The sequence below is a fragment of the Pseudorasbora parva genome, chromosome 8, assembly GCF_024679245.1.
Source record: "Pseudorasbora parva isolate DD20220531a chromosome 8, ASM2467924v1, whole genome shotgun sequence".
Classification (NCBI taxonomy): Eukaryota; Metazoa; Chordata; class Actinopteri; order Cypriniformes; family Gobionidae; genus Pseudorasbora; species Pseudorasbora parva.
Window position 1 is genome coordinate 25,889,935 of NC_090179.1, and position 21,674 is coordinate 25,911,608.

Consider the following 21,674-nt stretch of genomic DNA (forward strand, 5'->3'; position numbering starts at 1 on the left):
AAAGCTGTGGGCTATTATGGAAAAGGCCAGTGATGCATGGAGAAAATTATTCTTTTTCTTTGATGTAAAATAGAAAAATTGTTCCAAAAAAGAATTCCAGAGTCATAAGCGAAGCAGGAGGAACATTTGATGGCGTTCTGGTGCCAAATCAAAGTGTTCACAAATACAAGGTTAATAAGCTTCAAAAGTAATTCCATAGCTGATCTTTAATAAAAGTCCAGAATATACGTTTCTTTGTTCTTTATTGCTTTGTGAATTATTGTAATTGCCATATGCAGTACTATAGAGTTACAGTTGAGTAAATTACATTGGGATTGATTTGACGAAAATGTCCAACTGCTATGATTCATTGTGTCTACCTATAGACAACATTAGGGACGCTTGCATTCCTTTGCATTAATGGTCCATTTCCTTTGTAGATAGGAAAAAACAGGATGTGGGAAGCAGGCGAAGGAAAGGATCAGAGGAAACCTGTGCTGACAAGAGGAAGTCACTAAAGGCAGGCACTGAGTTTAGTCAAACTATGTTGGAAACAGTGAGGCGCCCATAACAATGAGCCATCTAGATGACCAGATTGATTTCCTGTGCTTATGGGTGGGTGTGGAAGGGTGGGTGGGTGGATTAAGTTAGGTGTCAGCCGTGCTCCTGCCCTGACCATTTGGTTGCAGGCTCAGCGGTTGATGTTCCTGACCCGAAATCAGCAGCTGTCGCTTAATATGACTTTAATTCTTGCCCTCTATCTCTCAATCAGTGTGTACTGCAATGAGATACATGCCAAGACAGCCGCACGTGTGGTGACAATTGGAAAAGAACGCAGAGGCAATGCAAGATCATATGACCTCAAGCACAACTAACTGTGGCCAAAACCGGACTGGCACTGGCAAAAGCGAACAGTGAAACTTTTTAAAGTGAAACTTTAGTAAAAGTGTCTAGTGAAAAGTCAGGTAACATAAAATAAAATAAACAAAATATTGACATAAAAATATACAAACATTTTATGAGTGTTGTGTGTTTTTATATATATAATCTTTCATTTTTAATCTTTTTATATACCATATAAGAAAAAAGTAGAAATAAACATATTGTGTTATAAATGTCATTATATAACTGAAAAAATGTATTTAAACCATATGTTGAATCACCAATGCCCATCTATCAGTCTGTCTATAAGGTCAGATCAACACTTTGACCAACTTTTTCAAGGAGGGACGGTTAGTTATGACTCAACTGTACATCCTCATATTGAACATTTTTAATATAGCACCCCAATCTAATCTCTCTGCATCCCTGTATGTATATATCATACAAATATAGCTTATCCTATTGCAGAGTGCATTGGAATGCAGTGATGCTGTCCCAGCAGAGACAATAGTGTGCACTAAATTGAGATGTGTTGCTCCACTGATAAGCCCTATAATTACATGCATAAATAATTAGGTTGGCAACTCTGCAGGGGTAAGCGTCTTGGACTTATGTTCTAGGAATTCAGGTTATGGCCCTGTCTTTACACAAACTGCTCAATAAGCACAAAAAAGAAGCTTCCTTAATGGACAGGCTTAACTAAAAATTAAAAACTGAAAACGGTTGCATGTCGTAAATTATTCATGAATACAGCCAACTCTCTCTCTTTGTCCTAAGGGTGATTTAATTAAGCAAATGATAAATAAAGGAGAAGAATCATTGATGTGGATGACAACAATGCAGGAGCCCAGCAGATCGATGGACCATAATAATGGAGTGACCAGTGGCGATAATCTCCTAAACAGATAGCCGGTACACAATCAATGACTTGTCTAATTGGAACACACTCAGAATCTTCGAGAGTTTGTTTGCTTGTATAACGCAAAGGCCAAACCAAGTGGGGCATGTTGGGGACTGAGTTAACAGTTTATTAGAAAGGATGATACAATCAAAATGTCCCTCCTCACACTTCATTTCATTTTGTGGCTATATTCATGAGTCCGTTTGCTTGTGCTTTTTAATATAACATATGGGAATTCGATTTTTAAAAAAGAAGTGTGAAAAAAATCTGATTTAAATATAGAATGAATAAAAAGGAAGTTCACCATCTTGTGCATGTGCTCTGCAATTCTGCAAGGATAGAGAGGAAACAGGAAATGGGGCATGTTAAAGGAAGTGAAGCCTCACCTGTTTGACACGGTCAGGGTTGACTGTGGTCTGTGGCTGAAGTATACTAACTGGCTCTGTTTTCTGAGCGCTCTGCGGCATCTCCCGCACCTTCTCCGCGATGAAGTCATGGACGCTGTTCAGCGCCTCTACAGTGCCCTGGATCAAGCAGACACGCTCTGTTGTTCCTGAAGGACACACAAAGAGAACTCCAGTTTAACCTCAGCGTGATTTACAGATGCTGTCCAGAGTGTGCTGTAAAAGGATTAATAAAATCGCAGTGTTGTAATGAGGGCCAAAGGAGCATGCTTTTCCTCATTTAAATGCTTTACATGTGAATAAATTAATAATTGTTTTTAAATGAGTAATTGGTTTTGATTTCTTTTAAAAGGAAACTTTCCTTCATTTGCCTCATGGGGGCAGCCATATTAAGATCAAATGACCAGCAAAAAAATGCGTATTATTTTTTACCCTCTCAAACGCTCTTTCTTACAGATTAAATTAGTAATGTCAGTATATATATATATATATATATATATATATATATATATATATATATATATATATATATATATATATATAAACACACACAGACACAGACATGCATATACAATACCGGTCAAAATAGAAAACCATTATTTGTATTTTTGATCAAATAAAGGCAGACTTGATGAGCATAAGAGACTTTTTTTTTTCAAACATTTAAAATGAATGAATATACATTTAATTGATTTAAAACTGACATTGGCCAAATCCTTTGAAAATCTGACTAGCGAAGTGTCAGATGACCAATAAATAATACGCTACTGTTCAAAATTTTGGGGTCAGTAAGATATTGTGGAGAGAAAAAAAAGCACTTTAAAATGTCATTGTCACCTTATATAAGCTCCCTAGTAATCTTTATAAGTTTATTATGATCCCATGTCTGCAGTAACCCATAGTTGTTTTACTGCTGCTGGTGTAATACTGAGGTCGTACAGCATGTTATTACGATTGATGGTGTTTGGAACTGAAACAGTGATGGAATGCTTTTTTCCTTACATAGAAGCAACATAAAATATCATCAGCTGACAAAATCAGAAATGGCTGATAACAGAAGACTAACTTTCTGTTAAACTCAACTAAATCATATAATATTATACTGTTTGTATGACAGGTAGGTGAGTATCAGAGTAGTACATGTTATCAGAAAGTGACTCATCAGTCATTAGACTATCAATCACATTACACTAGAGACTACAGACATTGTGTTAGGAGGCAAACAAGCAGCATTAGAGCATCTGCCCATGTAAATACCATGGATCTATGTACATGCTGACTGAAGTTATGGGAGCAGCTGCAATAACAGTCGCCTGGCAATGCTACTATTTTTGGCAGCCTATTCACAGAAAGCCTTCCATTAGACGCCCCAAAGTCTCCACTTTCAATTAATTCTGATACAATATCAGCATTTCGACTCCAATTCATCCATCTCTCCTACAAAACATGAGGAGGTTCTGTGCATGTACGCGTACAATCACCATTGTTTAACCGTGTTTCGGTGCAGACTCTGAAGGAATTAGCTGACTGCGGTTCTCTGATTGGTTACTAATCCTTCTACACTATAACATTTTGCCTGAAAGGGTGCTTCTGGGATATGTATCCTACAAAACACACACAATCACATTGCCACATAAGTGAGACAGTCAAATGTTGCCATTCAGATTCAGAAATAAAAACAAAAGCCTAAAGTAGAAGGGAAGAGGGGAAAAAACGCAACCAGACTGATCCGAAGCCAGGATCTCTTGGCTCCCGAGAGGCTGGAAGAGAATCGGCCCTTATCGGCACGGCGCAGTAGGGTTTTCCGGCTTCCTTTAACCTTCTATTGTTTACTAGCATGAAAATAATTGAGTTTGTTCCAAGACTAGCTATATGAAGCCGTGTTAATACACTCAAATTGAGGAATCTGAGGATCATGGACGGGATCTTACAATAAAGAAAAGGAAAAAAAGCTTTGCTGAGCTCCCGACAGCTGGCGGCCCAAGAGTAATCTGTGACGGCCCAATCGGGGTGGCAGATTATTAGAGCAGAGATCACCATTGTTTTTGCAGGGAGATGAGGGGGTAGGGTTTGGACAACACCAGTACAACAACTGTCAGAGATGGACGACTAGTTTTGAAACGTTACTGACGTTTATGGCATAAACCGGTATATACACACACAATGACCATTACATGACCTCAACATACCAAATAGCTGCACATGCGAGTTTATAGCATACAAGCAGAAAGCTTATGTGATGTGTTGACTGCCTGGATGAAGAGTTCCTGGAGAGATTGTGATGCGTCTGTTGTGAGATACTCAGCGGGATATGGGAAAGGGGTGGTGTGGGGAGGGTTGTTTAGAAAGAGGTCACTGAGGATCTTCTTCCCTCTTCCAAATGGAAGGGACACTTTCTAACACATGTTTAAGTTTCTGCTCATGTAGCTCATTGAAAGTGATGGGCAGTTTGCTTTACCACCCATCCAAACACATAAACACCCCCTCAACAGCACTCTGCCTCCTCATTAAGACACAGCACATAGGGCTGGTTGACAATATAAAATGAAAATTAAACGTGCTTATTAAATGAGAGAGAATGGATCAAACTAAATATGGGCTGGTGCATATCCCTAACGAAACAAAAATATATTGCAGTATATTGGAAAATATCATGTAATACATTAAGCAATATATTCACATATATGGAATTTAATATTTATATTCTCCAATATATTGCAATATATGAAAGCGGCAATCATTTCTATATTTTGCAACATATTACAGGAATATATAATATATTGTATAATACCATCAATATATTATTCCATGTATTTACAATATATTATAATATATTTCAAAATAATATATTGGTAAATATATTTTCCTTTCGTAAGGGATATACAATAAAATAACTTTCAAAAATGTGAGATTTTTTTAAAGAATATATATATATATTTAAGTTAAAGGGATTGTTCACCCAAAAATGAAAATTGTCATCATTTACTCACCCTCAAGTTGTTCCAAACCTCTGAGTTTGTTTGTTCTGCTGAACACAAAAGAAGGTAGTTTGAAGAATGTTTGTAACCAAGCAGATAGACCAACCATTTACTACCATAGTAGGGACAAAATACTTATGGTAGTCAATGGTTGCTCTATCGACTTGGTTACAAACATTCTTCAAACTATGTTCTTTTGTGTTCAGCAGAACAAACAAACTCAGAGGTTTGGAACAACTTGAGGGTGAGTAAATGATGACAGAATTTTAATTTTTGGGTGAACTATCCCTTTAAGTAAAGACTTTTACATTGATATAAACTATTCTATTTCAAATAAATGGTTCTTTTGAACTTTCTATTCATCAAACAATCTTGAAAAAAAATATTAAAGTTTCAACAAAAATATTAAGTAGTATAATCATTTTCAACAGAATAATATAATAATAAGTAATGTTTCTTGAGCAGCAAATCATCATATTAAAATGATTTCTGAAGGATCATGTGACACTGAAGACCGGAGTAATGATGCTGAAAATTCAGCTTTGCTTCACAAGAATACACAAGAATTCACAAGAATTTTATTTAAAAATATATAATCAAATAGAATACAGTTATATTAGTGTAACATTTTTCAAAAACCGTCAAAATATTGATGTTGAATGTTCTGGCATTTGATTTGATTATAATTAATAATATATATAATATTTTTATATTACATACAATTATTTGGTTAATTTAGTAAAAAAAGAAATGAAAACAGATTTTTTTATAAAATGAACATGATATGAAAATCATGAAAAGGTTAAAAAAATATATATTTTTCTCGCATAGCCCATAGTGAACGAATGCTAGTCGTGCAGGCAGCAGTTAAAAATTTAAATTCAGATACAGACCCTGTGAGTCACTGTGCAGCTTTTGAAATGAAGGGTTTGGTCCCCGTCCATATAGACACAGATGCAGGCCAGAGACTATCTATTAACCACATTTGAGTTTAGAACAAGAATGAGCGTTTTGCTAGTAGCACAGACCAGGTTCCATACAGACCAAGAGTTAAAACGAAGAAAAGGTATTGGGCAATGCGAAGGTGTTTTATACAGTTGCCTAGGGAATGCCTGCTTGGCTCTGTTCACTCTTGTACTAAATTGTTTTTATACAGTTGTTAAGTCCATGAGTCATTTCTTCCTTGTTCTTGTTGCTAGATGGAGCTCCTTTTTGGTGATTTAGCTATACTAAGAACATCATTATTATTATTATTATTATTATTATTATTATTATTATTATTATTGCACAGGCTATCCTATCGTTCTTCCAATGCCAATCATTTTTCCCAAAAGCTTGTAAAACAGAGTAGGGGTTGAGGGCCTGCTTTCTGTAGTTGCGTGAGTGATGGAGTGTCTGGAAGGCTGTTCTAAAGAATAACTCCATCATGACTTCAAAACTTGCAGCAACAGACAATGTAAGTCTATAAGGGCCACTAAACAAAACCACATGAGCCTGTACAAAACATTAACATCTACTGTATGGAACATAATGTTAGCTCATTAAAAAAAAGAGCCAATTAAACCTGGTAAACAGAGCAGCAATGTGAGGTAATGCTTAAATCCTGCAAATTTATTAGAGAGAGAACAGAAACCTGGTGGCTTATATCATGCATGTATATTTTGGTCATTTTGTTTACTCTGGTACTAGGATAAATCTTATGAGTACTCAAGCAAGGTGGAAAGTGGAGTATATCTGCATTATTTTGTTGGTCTATGTGCAGATGTCGTTTTAAAGGTGTGTCAGGTTAAAAATAGTCCAGGAGAAACGTGTCACAAGACATCGCTCTGTTCCATCTCTGTCTAGCTGTTTGAACGCCCTCTAATCTCTCCTCAGAGCGCTGCTGCTGCCACGGATGGAGAGTCAGTGTTGAAAAGTACGAAATGAAAGTACTGTTGAAAATGACCCCATAACCAAACCCCCCACCCCTTCACCCCAAAGCAACATCACATCTATGTATACTTTATATACATATTTTAACTTGGATGTTTAAATATGTTCTCAGAACTATACAGCGGTTGTTTTAGACATGTTATGGAGCCAGTCACGGCAAATTTTGGCTATGAGTGAAAGGAGTGAAGTTCCCCCGCTGAACATGATTCAAGCTCCGGTACGAAATTTCAGCGCCGCTGCCGTTAGGGTGGAAACGGGACAACAGAGACTGGTCAGTTACACTTGAATTACTTTTATATGAAATTTGTTGTACTTGTAATATTTGTTAAACGATCTTAAATGGCAATATGTATTAAAAACTAAATAAAATACGCTATACTGTAAAATATTTTCAAACATAAAGGAATTATTATGCAAACCAGTGGTTGTGTGGATTATATTAAAACAAGTTTAGAGGATTTCAGTTAATTTGTAAACACTTAATTCTTGTATGAATTAAAAATAAACTAGTATTATAGTACAACATTTACAGATCATTTACAGATGTATTTTCAGATCAACCCATTATGCTGGGTTTCATAAACAACCCAATTAGCTGGGTAAAATTAACCTAATATGTGTTCTGTCCTATATTTACCCAGTGTTCTGTCCTATATTTACCCAGTGTTCTGTCCTATATTTTTTTGTATTAATTAAAAAAATGAATAATAAATCACAATCAAATGTATAGCGTTATTTTTTTTTAAATAATAATTTATAAAATTATAAATAAGTGATTAACAATCAGGTTTAAGTTTAAGTGTTAGATGATGTTTCCTAAACTACTCAAAATAATAATAATAATGTTAAAAAAAAATTCATTAGCAGGTTTTAACAGCGTAGATGTTTCCTAAACCAGATGGCCAGTGCTTGTCCATAGGGAGAATAGTGCAATGTCATGTAGATCACAAATGCTGATCACAGTCCCACAACACCAAAGCTGCGAGACGGATTGACCCATTGATTGACAAGATTCAGATTGGGCTGGAAACACATTGAAATGACCACAGCAGGCTCAATAACCAATTAAACTGCTGCATACCACATGACAAACGAGACCAGCTGCTGGGACACATGGAGAATCTTTCAGAAGATGCACCGTGCGGGCTTGTCCCAAAAACGTCTCAACAATACGAGGAAATTTTGACAAGCGTCCTGATTGCCTCCCTCCAAAGAGTCCAACAGCGGCCTTAGAGATTTCGTGAACGCACGACCCTGCCCGTGGATGAGGTTGCAGATGTTTCCTGGCTTTGGCGTTAGGAGAAAGAAAGAAAAAAGGCGGGAGAAAACGAGAGCGAGAGGAAGAACGAGTTGGGGGGGTGGAGGGAATAAAAAAACTAGCCATCTCCCTTCCTCAGTGACTCGTATTTTCCTGTCCGCCCATCAAAGGGCGGCTGATTGCAGCCCCCACGTATGAGTCCCACGGGAGCACATGGGTCATTGTTTCAGCATGGAGCACCCACTACAAGATGAAGTGCTGACTGCAGAGACGGGCAGATTAAAACAGGGGACACCTGGGCCCTGTTGGTGTCAGTGTGCACCATTATGTTAATAACTAGTACATGGATGTTTGGGAAAGGGCCAGTCCAGGCATATGACATAAGACACATCACCACAGCAACTGGCAGACCCTGAAAATATTGTGGGGCAGCTGCTAATGACGTAATGTGTTTTTATTTTAAAACAGAATGGACGGCGTGTTGCATGTGCTTATGTAATCATGAACAGTAAAGAGAAAGAAGAAAGATGGGGATTGGAAATTCGGAAAGAGTTTCCATTCAAATCTCTTTATGCTGTTTGAACCAGTATTTTATAGTCTGTCAGGCTGGATGGACGCTCCAAATCCAGACGTTACTTTATGGGCCTAAACTAACCCATGTAAGCAGTCACTAGGGCAGATGGGAATCTCACTTTCCAAGTCTTCTTAAAGGGATAGCTCACCCAACAAACCTTGTGTCTTTGTTCCAAACCTTTATGACTTTCTTTTTTTCTTTCTGGAACACAACAAACTTTATTTCGAATACTGTTTTTGTCCGTATAATGAAAGTTGATGGGGTCCAAACAACATCGTGCCCCACTGACTTTCATTGTACGAACAAAACCTTTTCAAAATATATGTTTTTGTTTTCCACAGAAACAAGCAAGTCATACAGGTTTAGAACAATGTGAGAATGAGTAAATAATGAGAGAATTGTCATTTTTAAGTGAAGTTGAATCGGTTCGGCTATGCCTTTTCAATGTAACAAGCCTCTCTAAACAGCAGAGGAAGGATAGAAGGGTCTCCAAAGAATAACAAAGGATCTGGAAGAAAGAGTGAATTCCTCTTCAGTGATGTCACTCTTATTGAGAAGTGCTGGGTTTGTCCACCCCTTTTCCTCAGTTTGACCTAAGCCGTCCCCAGCCCCCCACATCTATAGTGACGTCGCCATGGTTACGGGGCCCATGTCGTGCAAACAGCTGAAGAGATGCCTGGCCTGGGCTGAGATCCTGTCCTCATCTTTTCCCTAATGTTCTCTCTCACCCTCTCAAGACCTTTTTGCACACCCCTCCAAGACCTCACAGAGGGACAAAGAGAGCAAGAGACAAAACAACAGGCAGCGAGCGAGAAAGAAACACAGTGAGGAAAGGGAGCGATAAAAGGGAATGCAAAGGAGATTCTTTATTTAATATGTCCAAACCACCAATAAAGAGAAGAAAGAGGGGGTAACATTACTCAGAGAGAAACTAAACTCTTCAAAAGAAAGATGAAGAATGAAAAAAAGAGAGGTAGGCGATGGGAAGGAGGGTCTAAACTTTCCTGCCAGGTGCCTAACACTGTTTCAAAGGCTCTGGGGAGCTTTTCCACGTTGGCTTAAAAGAGGATATTTTCCTCAACTGTTGTAATCTGTGCATTTTAGATGTGATGTGATATATTTAGGGCTGTGAATTTAAATGTAATAAAAAATTCATTAGTCACACCACCTTGACCATTACATAAAATTCATCACTGGAGTAATACAAGAAGATCCTCCGTAATGTTGCTGAGTCATACAGCATGCATTCTTGCATTTAAAAGCAGCTGGGAAGAATGAAATAAAAAATAAAAAGAATAAAAGAATAAAAAAGAGCGCAAGGATCTCAAGACATGTTCTTCAAAGTGGAACTAAAGTGTGAGATGCTGAATAACAAACCACATGGCAAAACTAAAATAATTAAAAACAACTAAAAATATATATTTTTTGAAATCCCCTTATTATTTAAAATAACTTGTGATATCTCTCTTTTCAAAAATGTGCAACCCACTTTAGTGTTCAAGCATTTGACATTTGTACGATTTTTAAGATTTTTTTCCTTATGATCACCAAGGTTGCATTTATTTGATCAAAATATAGTAAAAACTACAATTTTGTGCAAAATGATTACGATTTTAAATTTGACATGACAACTTAAACCCTATTTTCTATTTGGGTATATTTTCAAATGTAATTTATTCTTGCATTTACTTTATCAAAAATATAGTAAAACTATAATATTGTGAAATATTATTTCAATTTAAAATTGACATGACAACTTAAAAACTTTTGTATTTTATATTTGAGATATATTTTTTTGTAATGTATTCCAGTGATAGAAATTTTATATATATATATATATATATATATATATATATATATATATATATATATATATATATATATATATATATATATATATATATATATATATATATATATATATGACAACTTGTGATCACTCACAATAATGAATTGTTAGTTTATGTAACTAATTCAGTTAAAAAGTGTAACCGAATGACAGTCCGGATATATTTCTTACATTTCACATATGAAATGAATAAAAATAAAGACTGGGTCCATGAGCTTAGACACTGACTCACTGTTGATGAGGAAATGACTCAAGAGGCAGCCAAGGCCAACTCCACGGGTGTGTTATGCAGATTTCTGAAGAGGGAACTGAATTTGGAGATGGCTAATCTCGAGGGACAGAAGAAAGAAAGGGGCACGACTGCCAAAATGGGTCGTTTCAAAAGACATTTGAGTCTGTAATCCTATGTGACTCGGTTCTTAAACTCACATTTCGCAAACCTAAGCCTGGAAGATCACAACCAGCTATTTGCTGTCATAAATCTGTTGCATACAAACCATAAGTCAAATAAGAATGTGATGTTATTTCTGGATGAATACTTTACATTCTGACAGACAGCTCCCTCCACGTGAACTCAAACTTGCTAACTGAAAGTTGAACAAACTAGCCTTAGCAGCATTTCACTTAACACTCGCGATTTTGCCGTTTGCATCATCGATAGCTGCATGAGTTATGTCTCCTAATAAAAATATCAAAAGGTATTTTCAGCAGATCTTTTTTCAAAAGAGATACATCCCGTGATTTACAACTGCCGATGCTTAAACAGACCAGTTGCCTTTGCCTTGCAGGGGAACGGAGGAAGGTGTAAAATCCATAGATGCTTTAGTGTTTGCTCCTTGTTAGAGGCGACCCTGCTTTACAGCCAATGAATTTACTGCTGAAATGATTTCAAGTGTTACACAGACACTGGTTTCAGTCAGACCTTCCACACACTTAAGAGGGATTATGTGTATTTTTAATTGTTTCTAGCATGTGCATTTAACACTGGAACTGAGACATCATTACATATGCATTGCATCTGTGTTTGTGAAGATTTATCAAAACACACTGGTCCAACTTACTTTGTAACGAGCAACTAAACAACTGCTCAACCAAATAAAAGAAGATTAAACACATAACAGCTTGTTATACTGAATGCACACTAACATGAGGACAATGCTGACCCAACATGCACAGGCAGTAATACACTCATGTTCTGAAATGTTTGCTTGTCTCACACCTACACAAAGACTCTTAATTTTTCACCATGTATCAATTCACCTCAAAATGTGCTTGAATTAAGCTACAAGAGCAGGAATTTTATCACACTCAAACTCGCACATGTACTGCCTGGTATCCCATAGTGCAGTTGCAATCTCCAACCACCGGTGTGGTAACCGGAGCTGGTGTGAATTCCAGGCTTGCACAAATGATTCAAACAGTGACTAATAGTCATCTACATTAGGGTATAGAGAAGAGAATAACCCAATGGCCCCCATATTTCATTACACACTGCATGGACGACCCAATTAAGATCCCTACTCCACCTATTTTTTCATTTTTTAATATGAATAATGAAGCTATAAGAAAGTTGTAGGGAAATGAAAACTGAGCAAGATGATGGAGAGGTTGTGTCACATTGCTATTGTTGTCACATTCCCAGTTTGCCTCATAAGAGGTGCTAAACTCTTGGGACACTTGGTAAATGTCCATTAGTCCCTTTGTTTTGTCTTCTTAAGGATTTCTGTGCCTTTCAAATATTTCTAAATCGCAATGTTATATTCAGGTATATGACCAGATAAGGACAAATATAAGAAAGAAAACCTGTTTCTGTATTCCATATGACTATATAATTATATATATATATATATATATATATATATATATATATATATATATATATATTATTATGAAAAATGTTTACTGATTTACTGTATTACTGTTGCAATATTAATATGGTACTCAAATGATGGTCATACTTCTCAGGTCTGAAAATACAGAAATCAGTGTAAATACAGAACAGATATTATCCCTGCATATTAACGTCTTATTATGTTTCAGTTTGAATAATTGCAACTTCAGTAAAACCAGCTCGCTAGTGTAACTGGGAATGCAACGTAATTAAGACTGCCTTATAATATGAGATAATGAGAGACTATATGAAATCATTAACAAAAAGAGCAAAATGATCTCAGTAAAAAAGCTTAGCAGTATCAACATTAGCACATTTTGCTAACCATAAAGTGCAAGTTAATGAGGATTGGAGGAGGATTGAGAAAGACAATCGTAATAGAAAAGCTGAAAGATTAAGATGATGAGCAACAGGAAAACATGGCATTATTATTACTCTATCAGAATGCTAACGTAGTTTAGCCTGTTTGTGACTCCCAAAACACTTCCTTCTTAAATCTGCATCTAAATGCTTTTCCCGTCCACATACTCCGTGTCCTCAACTCGTTGAGCGCATCTCCCTGTGGAGGTATTGGGTTCCACACAAGTGCTCGGAGCCCAACACACACCTGTCTCCGCTTGCCTGCTGTCCATCAAAGATGTCTAAACATTGCCCGCCTGAACGATAGGCAGACTGAGTCAGCTGGCATGGCTATACCAAACAACCTACAACAAGACTATCCAAACATGCTGCCACTTTTCCCCAAAGCAGTCATGTCCAAGCACCGCTAATTGCTAAGAGTCTTCTCCGGTCTGGGCCTCCTCCACTGGCCTGTGAGTCATCTCTTCCAAGCCGATTGAAGTGCCGAGGCCTAAAGGTCCAGGGCCAGCTTTCTCCTCTGGTTCTTTATCAGCGCTTTCAATGTCTCCGAACCCTGAGCCAAGATTTTGTTTCCAGCCCACTCCTTATCGCAACCCTTTATCACTAACTACTTTTATTTATTTTTTTGTCTGCTACAAGAAACCTCCAGAAGAGCTTTCTGTTTTTATTCTTAAGTCCCATGTTTTCAGTTTTCTACTTTTCATAATGAGCATTAATCTGCTCAGAGTTTACTCAACAGTTGACCTTATCCATAGCAACAGGAGAATGCCTGCCGTTTTACATCATGCACACAATCTGTTCCCCATTTCGTACAGCTGGAATTTGAGTGAGGCAATGGGGTTGAGGAGCCAAGCAAGGCCGGAGAAGTCAACCTGAAAATGAGACACCCCCAGCGCCTTTTAAGACTCTCAGCACCATGAGAATATACTGAGAAATACAGTGCTTGAAATTAACATGCACTGAATGCAACGGCAACATATGAATGGATCTCGCATGTGCAGGCAGATGTGCAGGCAGAAGGCTTTGTGTAACACAGAGCTAGCGGTCCAAGAGCTGCGCTCTGGTAGCAGCCACGTCACTTCTCAAAAGTTGGTTGGGTTGAATTGAAGAACTGGCTCACAAGTATGGATCTTAAATGAATTGGCTACAGAAGTTGAAATTAAATTTGAACTGGAATGACCAGAAGAGAATATTTGAGAGAAGTGCAACAGTGCCCGTCCACATTTTCAGCAAAATATTTTTAAAAAGATAAAGCTGAACCAACCTGCTACGAGGTAAATCACAACACAACAAACTTTGATTTAAGGCAAAAAAGTATTTCAAAATCAGACGAAAAGACAAAGGTACAAGACAATGAGGGAAAGGACTACAATCCCATGAAGCATTGTGAATGACAATCAAATTAAAAATGATATAAAACTCTTATACATATAGAAACAATACAGTTTACATTTATTGCTAATTATATGTATATGCAGTGCATCATGGGAGTGGACAGGCACTAAAGTTTTTTTTGGTGTGATTTGATCTATTCTCTGATTGGTAGAGATTTCTTTGCAACATGGGTAATGCAGTTTTTCACCAGGATGCCTGCTGTTAAACATTTATTTCAAAAATATATGACTGCAATAGATGCATTGTTGATGAACAACGTCGTAACTCCCACACTGTGAAAATTATATGTTCAATAAGTTATGACAACATATGTTTATACATTGTTTTAACTCATCAAAATAAGTTAAGAAATGTTAAACTTTTTTTTAATTAGTTACACAAGATGTAACTCATTTTTTAACTCATAATTTAAGTTGACATAACTTAAACATCCAAGTCGATTGTACTTCAACAGTGCAGTGGGTCTGTCTTTAATAGTTTATAAGTTATTGTTAAGTATAAATTCCCCATCGGAGAATATTAATGTGATTTTTACTTCCAGAACCCAGCTGTTGCACATATTGCGGTACAAATTCCATTGCAATTCAATATTGACATTTTTGCAATTGTCTTGTTTTACTTTTCTACTTTTATTTTAAAAACCTGTTGTATGAATTAATTTCAGTTCAGTTCATTTTTAAATCTACTGCATCCTGATTGCTACCCCATTTTAAAGTTAGTTCAAATTTAGAAAGTAAACAAGGATTTCAAATTTCATTTAATTCTAAACGATTCACATCCCTGCTGCACAGACAATCATTACACTGCCTCAGGTGACCACTAGGGCAGTCAGCTTGTGCCGCTCTATAGACACAACTGAGAGTCATTTGACTTTGCTGTACAATTAGGATTCAGCTGCAAAGCCCCTTTAGGCCGCCTTAGGTAAACCTACAGCCCATGTCTAAAAGGACACGATCAGCACTGCCTGTCAGGAGAAGTTTTTATTTTGCTGCGGCTGCCAAAATGCATACGTAACCAGAGCCATTATTCAGCTCTGCTGAGGGAGTTTCAGGAGTTAGCAAAGAAGAAGCTCCCCGTCAGGAACACAGAAGCATTACGTTCATTTCTACGGTTAAAGGGTGTGGGTGTCTTCACAATCGACTTGGCTTTCATCCTCCTTCCTGAAATTTGGCATAGAGCTCCTGGCGCTGGCCAGCCAAACCCTGTGCAGTAAAGTGCTAACATTTCATGACAAAGGAGGCTCTGAAACGCTGCCCCCTCTGCCTGCACCTGCCCTGCGTGGGCAAGGGAGGTGAAACAGTGGGTACGAAGGTTGAAAGCACTGATTGTGAAGTCTTCAGTGCACGTGTGGATCTTTTCCCCTCTGCTTCCAGTTTTGGCATAAAAACTATGAGGTTAGTACAAACAGGAATGACTGAAAGATCAATCTGTTTAAAGTGTTTTATCCTTGTTTATTTGCTTGAGTTTTTTTTTTTTTTTTTTTTTTTTTGGGAAAGCCCAAGTGGTGCATCAACTAAATGTTTTGGGGAACATTTGGCTTTGGCGATAGCTGAGAAGCAAATAGCAATTAGCAATCAGCAAAATAGCAATTAGTAATCTCCTTTGTGTCTGCAGTCGAAGGTTTCATGTGACTGAAAAGGCAACATCATACAGCCTGGCTGCAAAAAGAAAAGCAAACTATAATCTGCATCTTTGTTTCACTTTGTCTAAAAATTACACACACACAAAAAAAAAAACCAAGGTCCCTGAAAACAACAACACATGCCAAGCATTCTTTTAAGACTCTGGCAAATAAGTATCATATTCATAAACCATGGAATTTATATTCCACCACTAATACATTTGCAAAAATATTTTTAATTATTTATATATATATATATATATATATATATATATATATATATATATATATATACATACAGTATATATAAAAAATATATTTGCCAATTATGTGTATGATGATTATAAACAATTAAATAATATACTATATTTTATAATATTCATATAATATACATTTTATTATATAAAACAATATACAATAAAATATATTTCATACGTTAACTATGTAATTTTATAACTACATATATTTTATATATAATTATATAATTATATTACTTATTTTGATGACTTCTTTGTTGATGGCAAAAATTACAGGCACAGCTGTATCTTCAGAAACAACAAAAGGTTTCAAATCAAAGTGACAATTGGTTAAGGTCAATGGGCAGCACCCCTCCCGATCCTCATGGTACATAATTCTAGAAGGCCATTCTCGCATGACCATCTCAGGAGGTCCCCTTGAGGAACAACTGTTCTCCCCAGCTCCAAAGCTGACCCACAAACAGTTCCACCAACCTATCCTTTACTGCCAAAGATGATCAAATAGGTTGTACAATATCTCTGAATATATATCAAATAGCAGTCTTGCATTTAGATTTCTGTGCACGCGAATTCACAATTGTATAACTCTCTGAACCACAGCCGACACATAGACGCACACTATTCCTACAAGGCTAAAAGGGTCAAAGATAATTAGCCGTGGCCGATCTGCTGCAATTAATACGAGCATACAGCCGGTGTGTTGAAGGGAACGTTTCGACAGCTGATGGGGGACGAAGGAGAAATGAATCACTAGTCTGGTGGGCTCAAGGTGGTAGTGAGTGTATGAGAGAGGGAAAGGGAGTTTGGGGGTCATTCAGTGGGGATTAGAGATTTTGGGAGGCAAATGGGCGGAGCGGGAGGCAGCTGCGGAACTCTGTGCCTTTAGAGGCTCTGTTGAGACACAGAGGGGGAGCTTTGTCCCCTCTGCGAGGAGGCTGGATCTGCTCCAAAAAGAAACCCACCGCCAACACTCAATACTCTTCTTTGTCATCCCTCACCACCTTCCGTTTTAGAGGAAAGGTGCCCCCCTATTCTACACAATGCAGCTTTCCATTGTCCTAATCTTATGTAAGGGGCTTTTCTTAAGCCCCAAATGTCTCAGCGCAAATGCTAAATTGCCCCAATGTAGGACACAGGCATTAAATGATTTTGCACTTATAACCTCATTATGCAACGGGAGGGCGTGCCATTGCAACCGGCAAGCCAGGTGTCATTATGGTGGATCTATGATTATAGAAATGTGCTGGAGGCCTTTGTGTCTTTTGATCGTGCTTCAGTGAAAAAATATTATTAATCAAATGGCTTGATTAACATGGTGATGTTTGATTTTGATTAAAGATTGTGCCTGAATAATTATTCTGTGGAATTATTAAGTGTCAGATTAAAAAAATGCTATCAATTATATATATTGATAACTCTTAATAATAATAAAAATATGTATATTTATAATTTTTTTATTGAATTTTTTTAGAATATCTATATTACTTTAGATCAGTAATCTACTCTAAAGAGAACCTTGCTGAATGTAGTACTTTTGTCAAGTAAATTTTAAGAAAATGATTTTATTTTAATTTCATATATATTTTACATAATATTTACTACAATTATTTTATTTCAATATATATCTTAATGCTACAACAAAAAATATAAAAATGTAACTAATTTTAAAGGTACAGTTGGTGTTTGTGTTATGTTTTAATCGGCCAGTGAGAGCAGCATGACATCTGCCACCGTTTTTTTTCCTTCGCGGGAACTTCAAAATGGAGGCCATGCCATTATGCGACTGGCTGTGGAAGTCTAAGGCCTCTCTACGTGACCGGACTGCGAGAGTATCCATCCTTACTGCGGCTGACTCTCTCTCTCTCTCTCTCTCGCTCTCTCTCAGACAACGCATCTGTCTCGCCCTAAGCCCAGAGGCAGACATCGGCACAGAAGCGAGAGACATCTTTGTCGCCTGTCTACCTGCCTGCTGTAGCTGGGGAAACAGAGAAAGACGGCTATAATGATGATGGTAGAGGGGAACCTCTTGCCTCTCGAGCCGTCACTTTAATTCCCATCTCTGAGGCAACCGAGTGTAGAGACTAACAAAGCATGCTTTGTCTCTAAGGGGGAGTGAGAAACCGTAGGGAGGAGGGCGTGTCTGTGACAAAGGGGGATGGGGGGGGGGTGTTGCCCCCGTCAGCTCTGCACCAAACCCCAAGAGAGGTCCCACCTTCATGGGACAGATCCTGTGCACCTTGCGTGCAGCTATAATACATGAGAGGCAAATTGTATAATCTAGACAAGGCTGGGAAATCTAATGTTGTTTTTAGATCATTTATAATTTATTTGAATATTTCTAAGTTTTTGTTTACAATCACAAATGGGGAACACGTGTCCCAACAAGGATTTTTTTTTTAAATATATTTTTTAATCTATATATACACTAACCTAAAGGTTTATTAGGAACACCATACTAATACTGTGTTTGACCCCCTTTCATCTTCAGAACTGCCTTAATCCTATGTGGGATTCAACAAGGTGCTGAAAGCATTCTTTAGAAATGTTGGCCCATAGTGATAGGATAGCATCTTGCAGTGGATGGAGATTTGTGGGATGCACATCCAGGGCAGGAAGATCCCGTTCCACCACATCTAAAAGATGCTATATTGGTTTGAGATCTGGTGACGGTGGGGGCCAATTTAGTACAGTGAACTCATTGTCATGTTCAAGAAACCAATTTGAAATGATTTGAGATTTTTGACATGGTGCATTATCCTACTTGAATTGGCACTAAAGGGCCTAAAGTGTGCCAAGAAAATATCCCCCACACCATTACACCACCACCACCAGCCTGCACAGTGGTAACAAGTCATGATGGCTCCATGTTCTCATTCTGTTTACGCCAAATTCTGACTCTACCATCTGAATGGCTCAACAGAAAACCAGACTCATCAGACCAGGCTACATTTTTCCAGTCTTCAACTGTCCAATTTTGGTGAGTTTGTGCAAATTTTAGCCTCTTATTCCTATTTGTAGTGGAGATGAGTGGTACTCGGTGGGGTCTTCTGCTGTTGTAGCCCATCTGCCTCAAGGTTGTGCATGTTGTGGCTTCACAAATGCTTTGCTGCATTCCTCGGTTGTAACGAGTGGTTATTTCAGTCAAAGTTGCTCTTCTATCAGCTTGAATCAGTTGGCCCATTCTCCTCTGACCCCACAGAACTGCCGCATACTGGATGTTTTTCCCTTTTCACACCATTCTTTGTAAACCCTAGAAATGGTTTTGCGTGAAAATCCCAGTACCAGAGCAGATTGGGAAATACTCAGACCGGCCCGTCTGGTACCAACAACCATGCCATGCTCAAAATTGCTTAAATCACCTTTCCTACTGATATGAACAAATATCCAGTCATATGCCCTAAATATAGGGGTTGTTTAGCCACGCTTGAAAAGCTGTTGTCAGAGTTATACTCACGGAACAGTTATTCACAATCCCGAAAGTTCATTATTTGCATTCGTTTTAAAGCCTTGCCCTGTAAAACATTTCATTCGGTTTTACATGCACTGACCGCACACACTAAAAGCCTGTCAAACATACGTGTAGTCTTACTGTGCTAATACTGTCAAAAACACACAAGGTTAACATATAAACACAGTCGGTTATGTCTAAAGTGAAAGTAAAGGGACCGTTCACCTTTAAAATTATGTTAATAAAACAACAAAAGACATCTGAAAATCACTTACTGCTCTTGAATAAAAAAAAAACATTAATACAGTAGCTTTTAATCAATGTATATTGTATATTGAAGACTTTCGTTTTAATTTTAGCCTACATTTATTCATTCAATTTAATACTTAAATGCTACTCTAAATAATCTAAGTTGCCATTGTAAATCTATACATATTTATTTTATATTATACAATACACTAAGAATGTGTAAGGTTTTTTTAAGTAAAGTTTTAAGTTTAAGTAAGGTTTTTCAAGTCTTTTAAGTAAAATAAAGAAAAAGTATAGCAATAAAACATTTTCTACTTATGTTTTATACACTTATACTATTTAAAATATAATATTCAAGATAAAAAGAGACAAATTTGGGAAGAAAACAACTATGAAAACTTTCAAGCTTTAAGCCTCTTCCAAATAATAAAAAATATTTGTATATATATATATATATATATATATATATATATATATATATATATATATATATATATATATATATATATATATATACGCATTTTAATCTTTAAAATGTGAATACGATTATTTGATTGCAGTATCACAAAATCACAATTCCTGAATTCATGCCAAAAAATATATCCACTTATCTTAATCAATATACATTTACGTTACATTTATAAGTGTTTTCATCCAAAGCGATTCTTGCCAAAAGTTGAACGTAATCTTCTCTCGCCAAAAGTATGTAAATATCCATGCATATAGAGAAAATCTGTCAAGCTCCTGAATTGCTGAGCTTAGAGCATGGGGGGTGGGTTTTTACTGATGAGCTCATCATAAAATGTGCAGCAGATGACAGAGAGAACACAGCAAGAGAAGAGGATGGCTGTCTCCCACTGACACATTCATCATCTCTACTCCACTGACAGACTCAGACAAAAGCACAGAGACAGGCCCACTTATGTAACACGTCAGGACTCCCACTGACACCCTGGATGCATTTTTACAAAAAAATGAGAGACTTGTTCGATACAACTACTACCACTACTGTGAGTTTACAGACATTTGCAATTCACTGTGATTGATAACTATTTATTTAACAGCATTAGTCAGTTTTCAGAGACTGATATCTAAGGAGCTTGCTGGTTGATACCTGATAAGATGCTGATGTATACATAATAGTTCAAAGATGGCAATTATATGTTGAGATTTGTGTATTGAAATGAACTATATGAATAAACTATATGCATACATACTATAAATAAATAACATATACAGGCCTATACATAATTGTCTCTGAACAATAATAAAAACTGATATATGTACGTAGTGTTAAACAAATTAAGTCAAATCAAATTTACATGGTTCACAGCACTCTCACTTTTGCCAGTCTCCTATTCGCTGTTGTTTTTTTGTCTCTGCATCATCACACACACACCAACACCTCCTCAGGCAGATGGGAGACCAGCCTGCGCGCCTGCACCTCCCCCCACACTTGAGGAGCTGTGTTGTCAACAATGTCAAAAGCTTCTATTGTCATTAAGAGTGGCCCACCACTCCTCTTTGTCCTACCCAGTTTAGACCCATCATTGACCATTCAAACAATTAGATATTCAATCACTCCTCCCCCTTCACTGTGTCATTCCCCTCTCAACTTCTTTCCATGCCTGTCCCAGTGTTTCGGAGGGACCAGACATAACTCCACCGTCATAAATATCTCAAATCCCTTGATATA

General features: G+C 37.2%; 1 protein-coding gene across 2 annotated transcripts in view; it reads right to left on the reverse strand.

The window, feature by feature from the left end:
• The window catches only part of nova2 (NOVA alternative splicing regulator 2), a 56,256-nt gene that overhangs the window by 16,540 nt on the left and 18,042 nt on the right, over positions 1 to 21,674 (reverse strand). For both annotated transcript variants that reach the window (XM_067450532.1, XM_067450533.1), the window contains one exon: positions 2,149 to 2,315. In XM_067450532.1, coding sequence (XP_067306633.1) covers positions 2,149 to 2,315 — 167 coding nt within the window. The remainder of the gene's footprint in view (positions 1 to 2,148; positions 2,316 to 21,674) is intronic.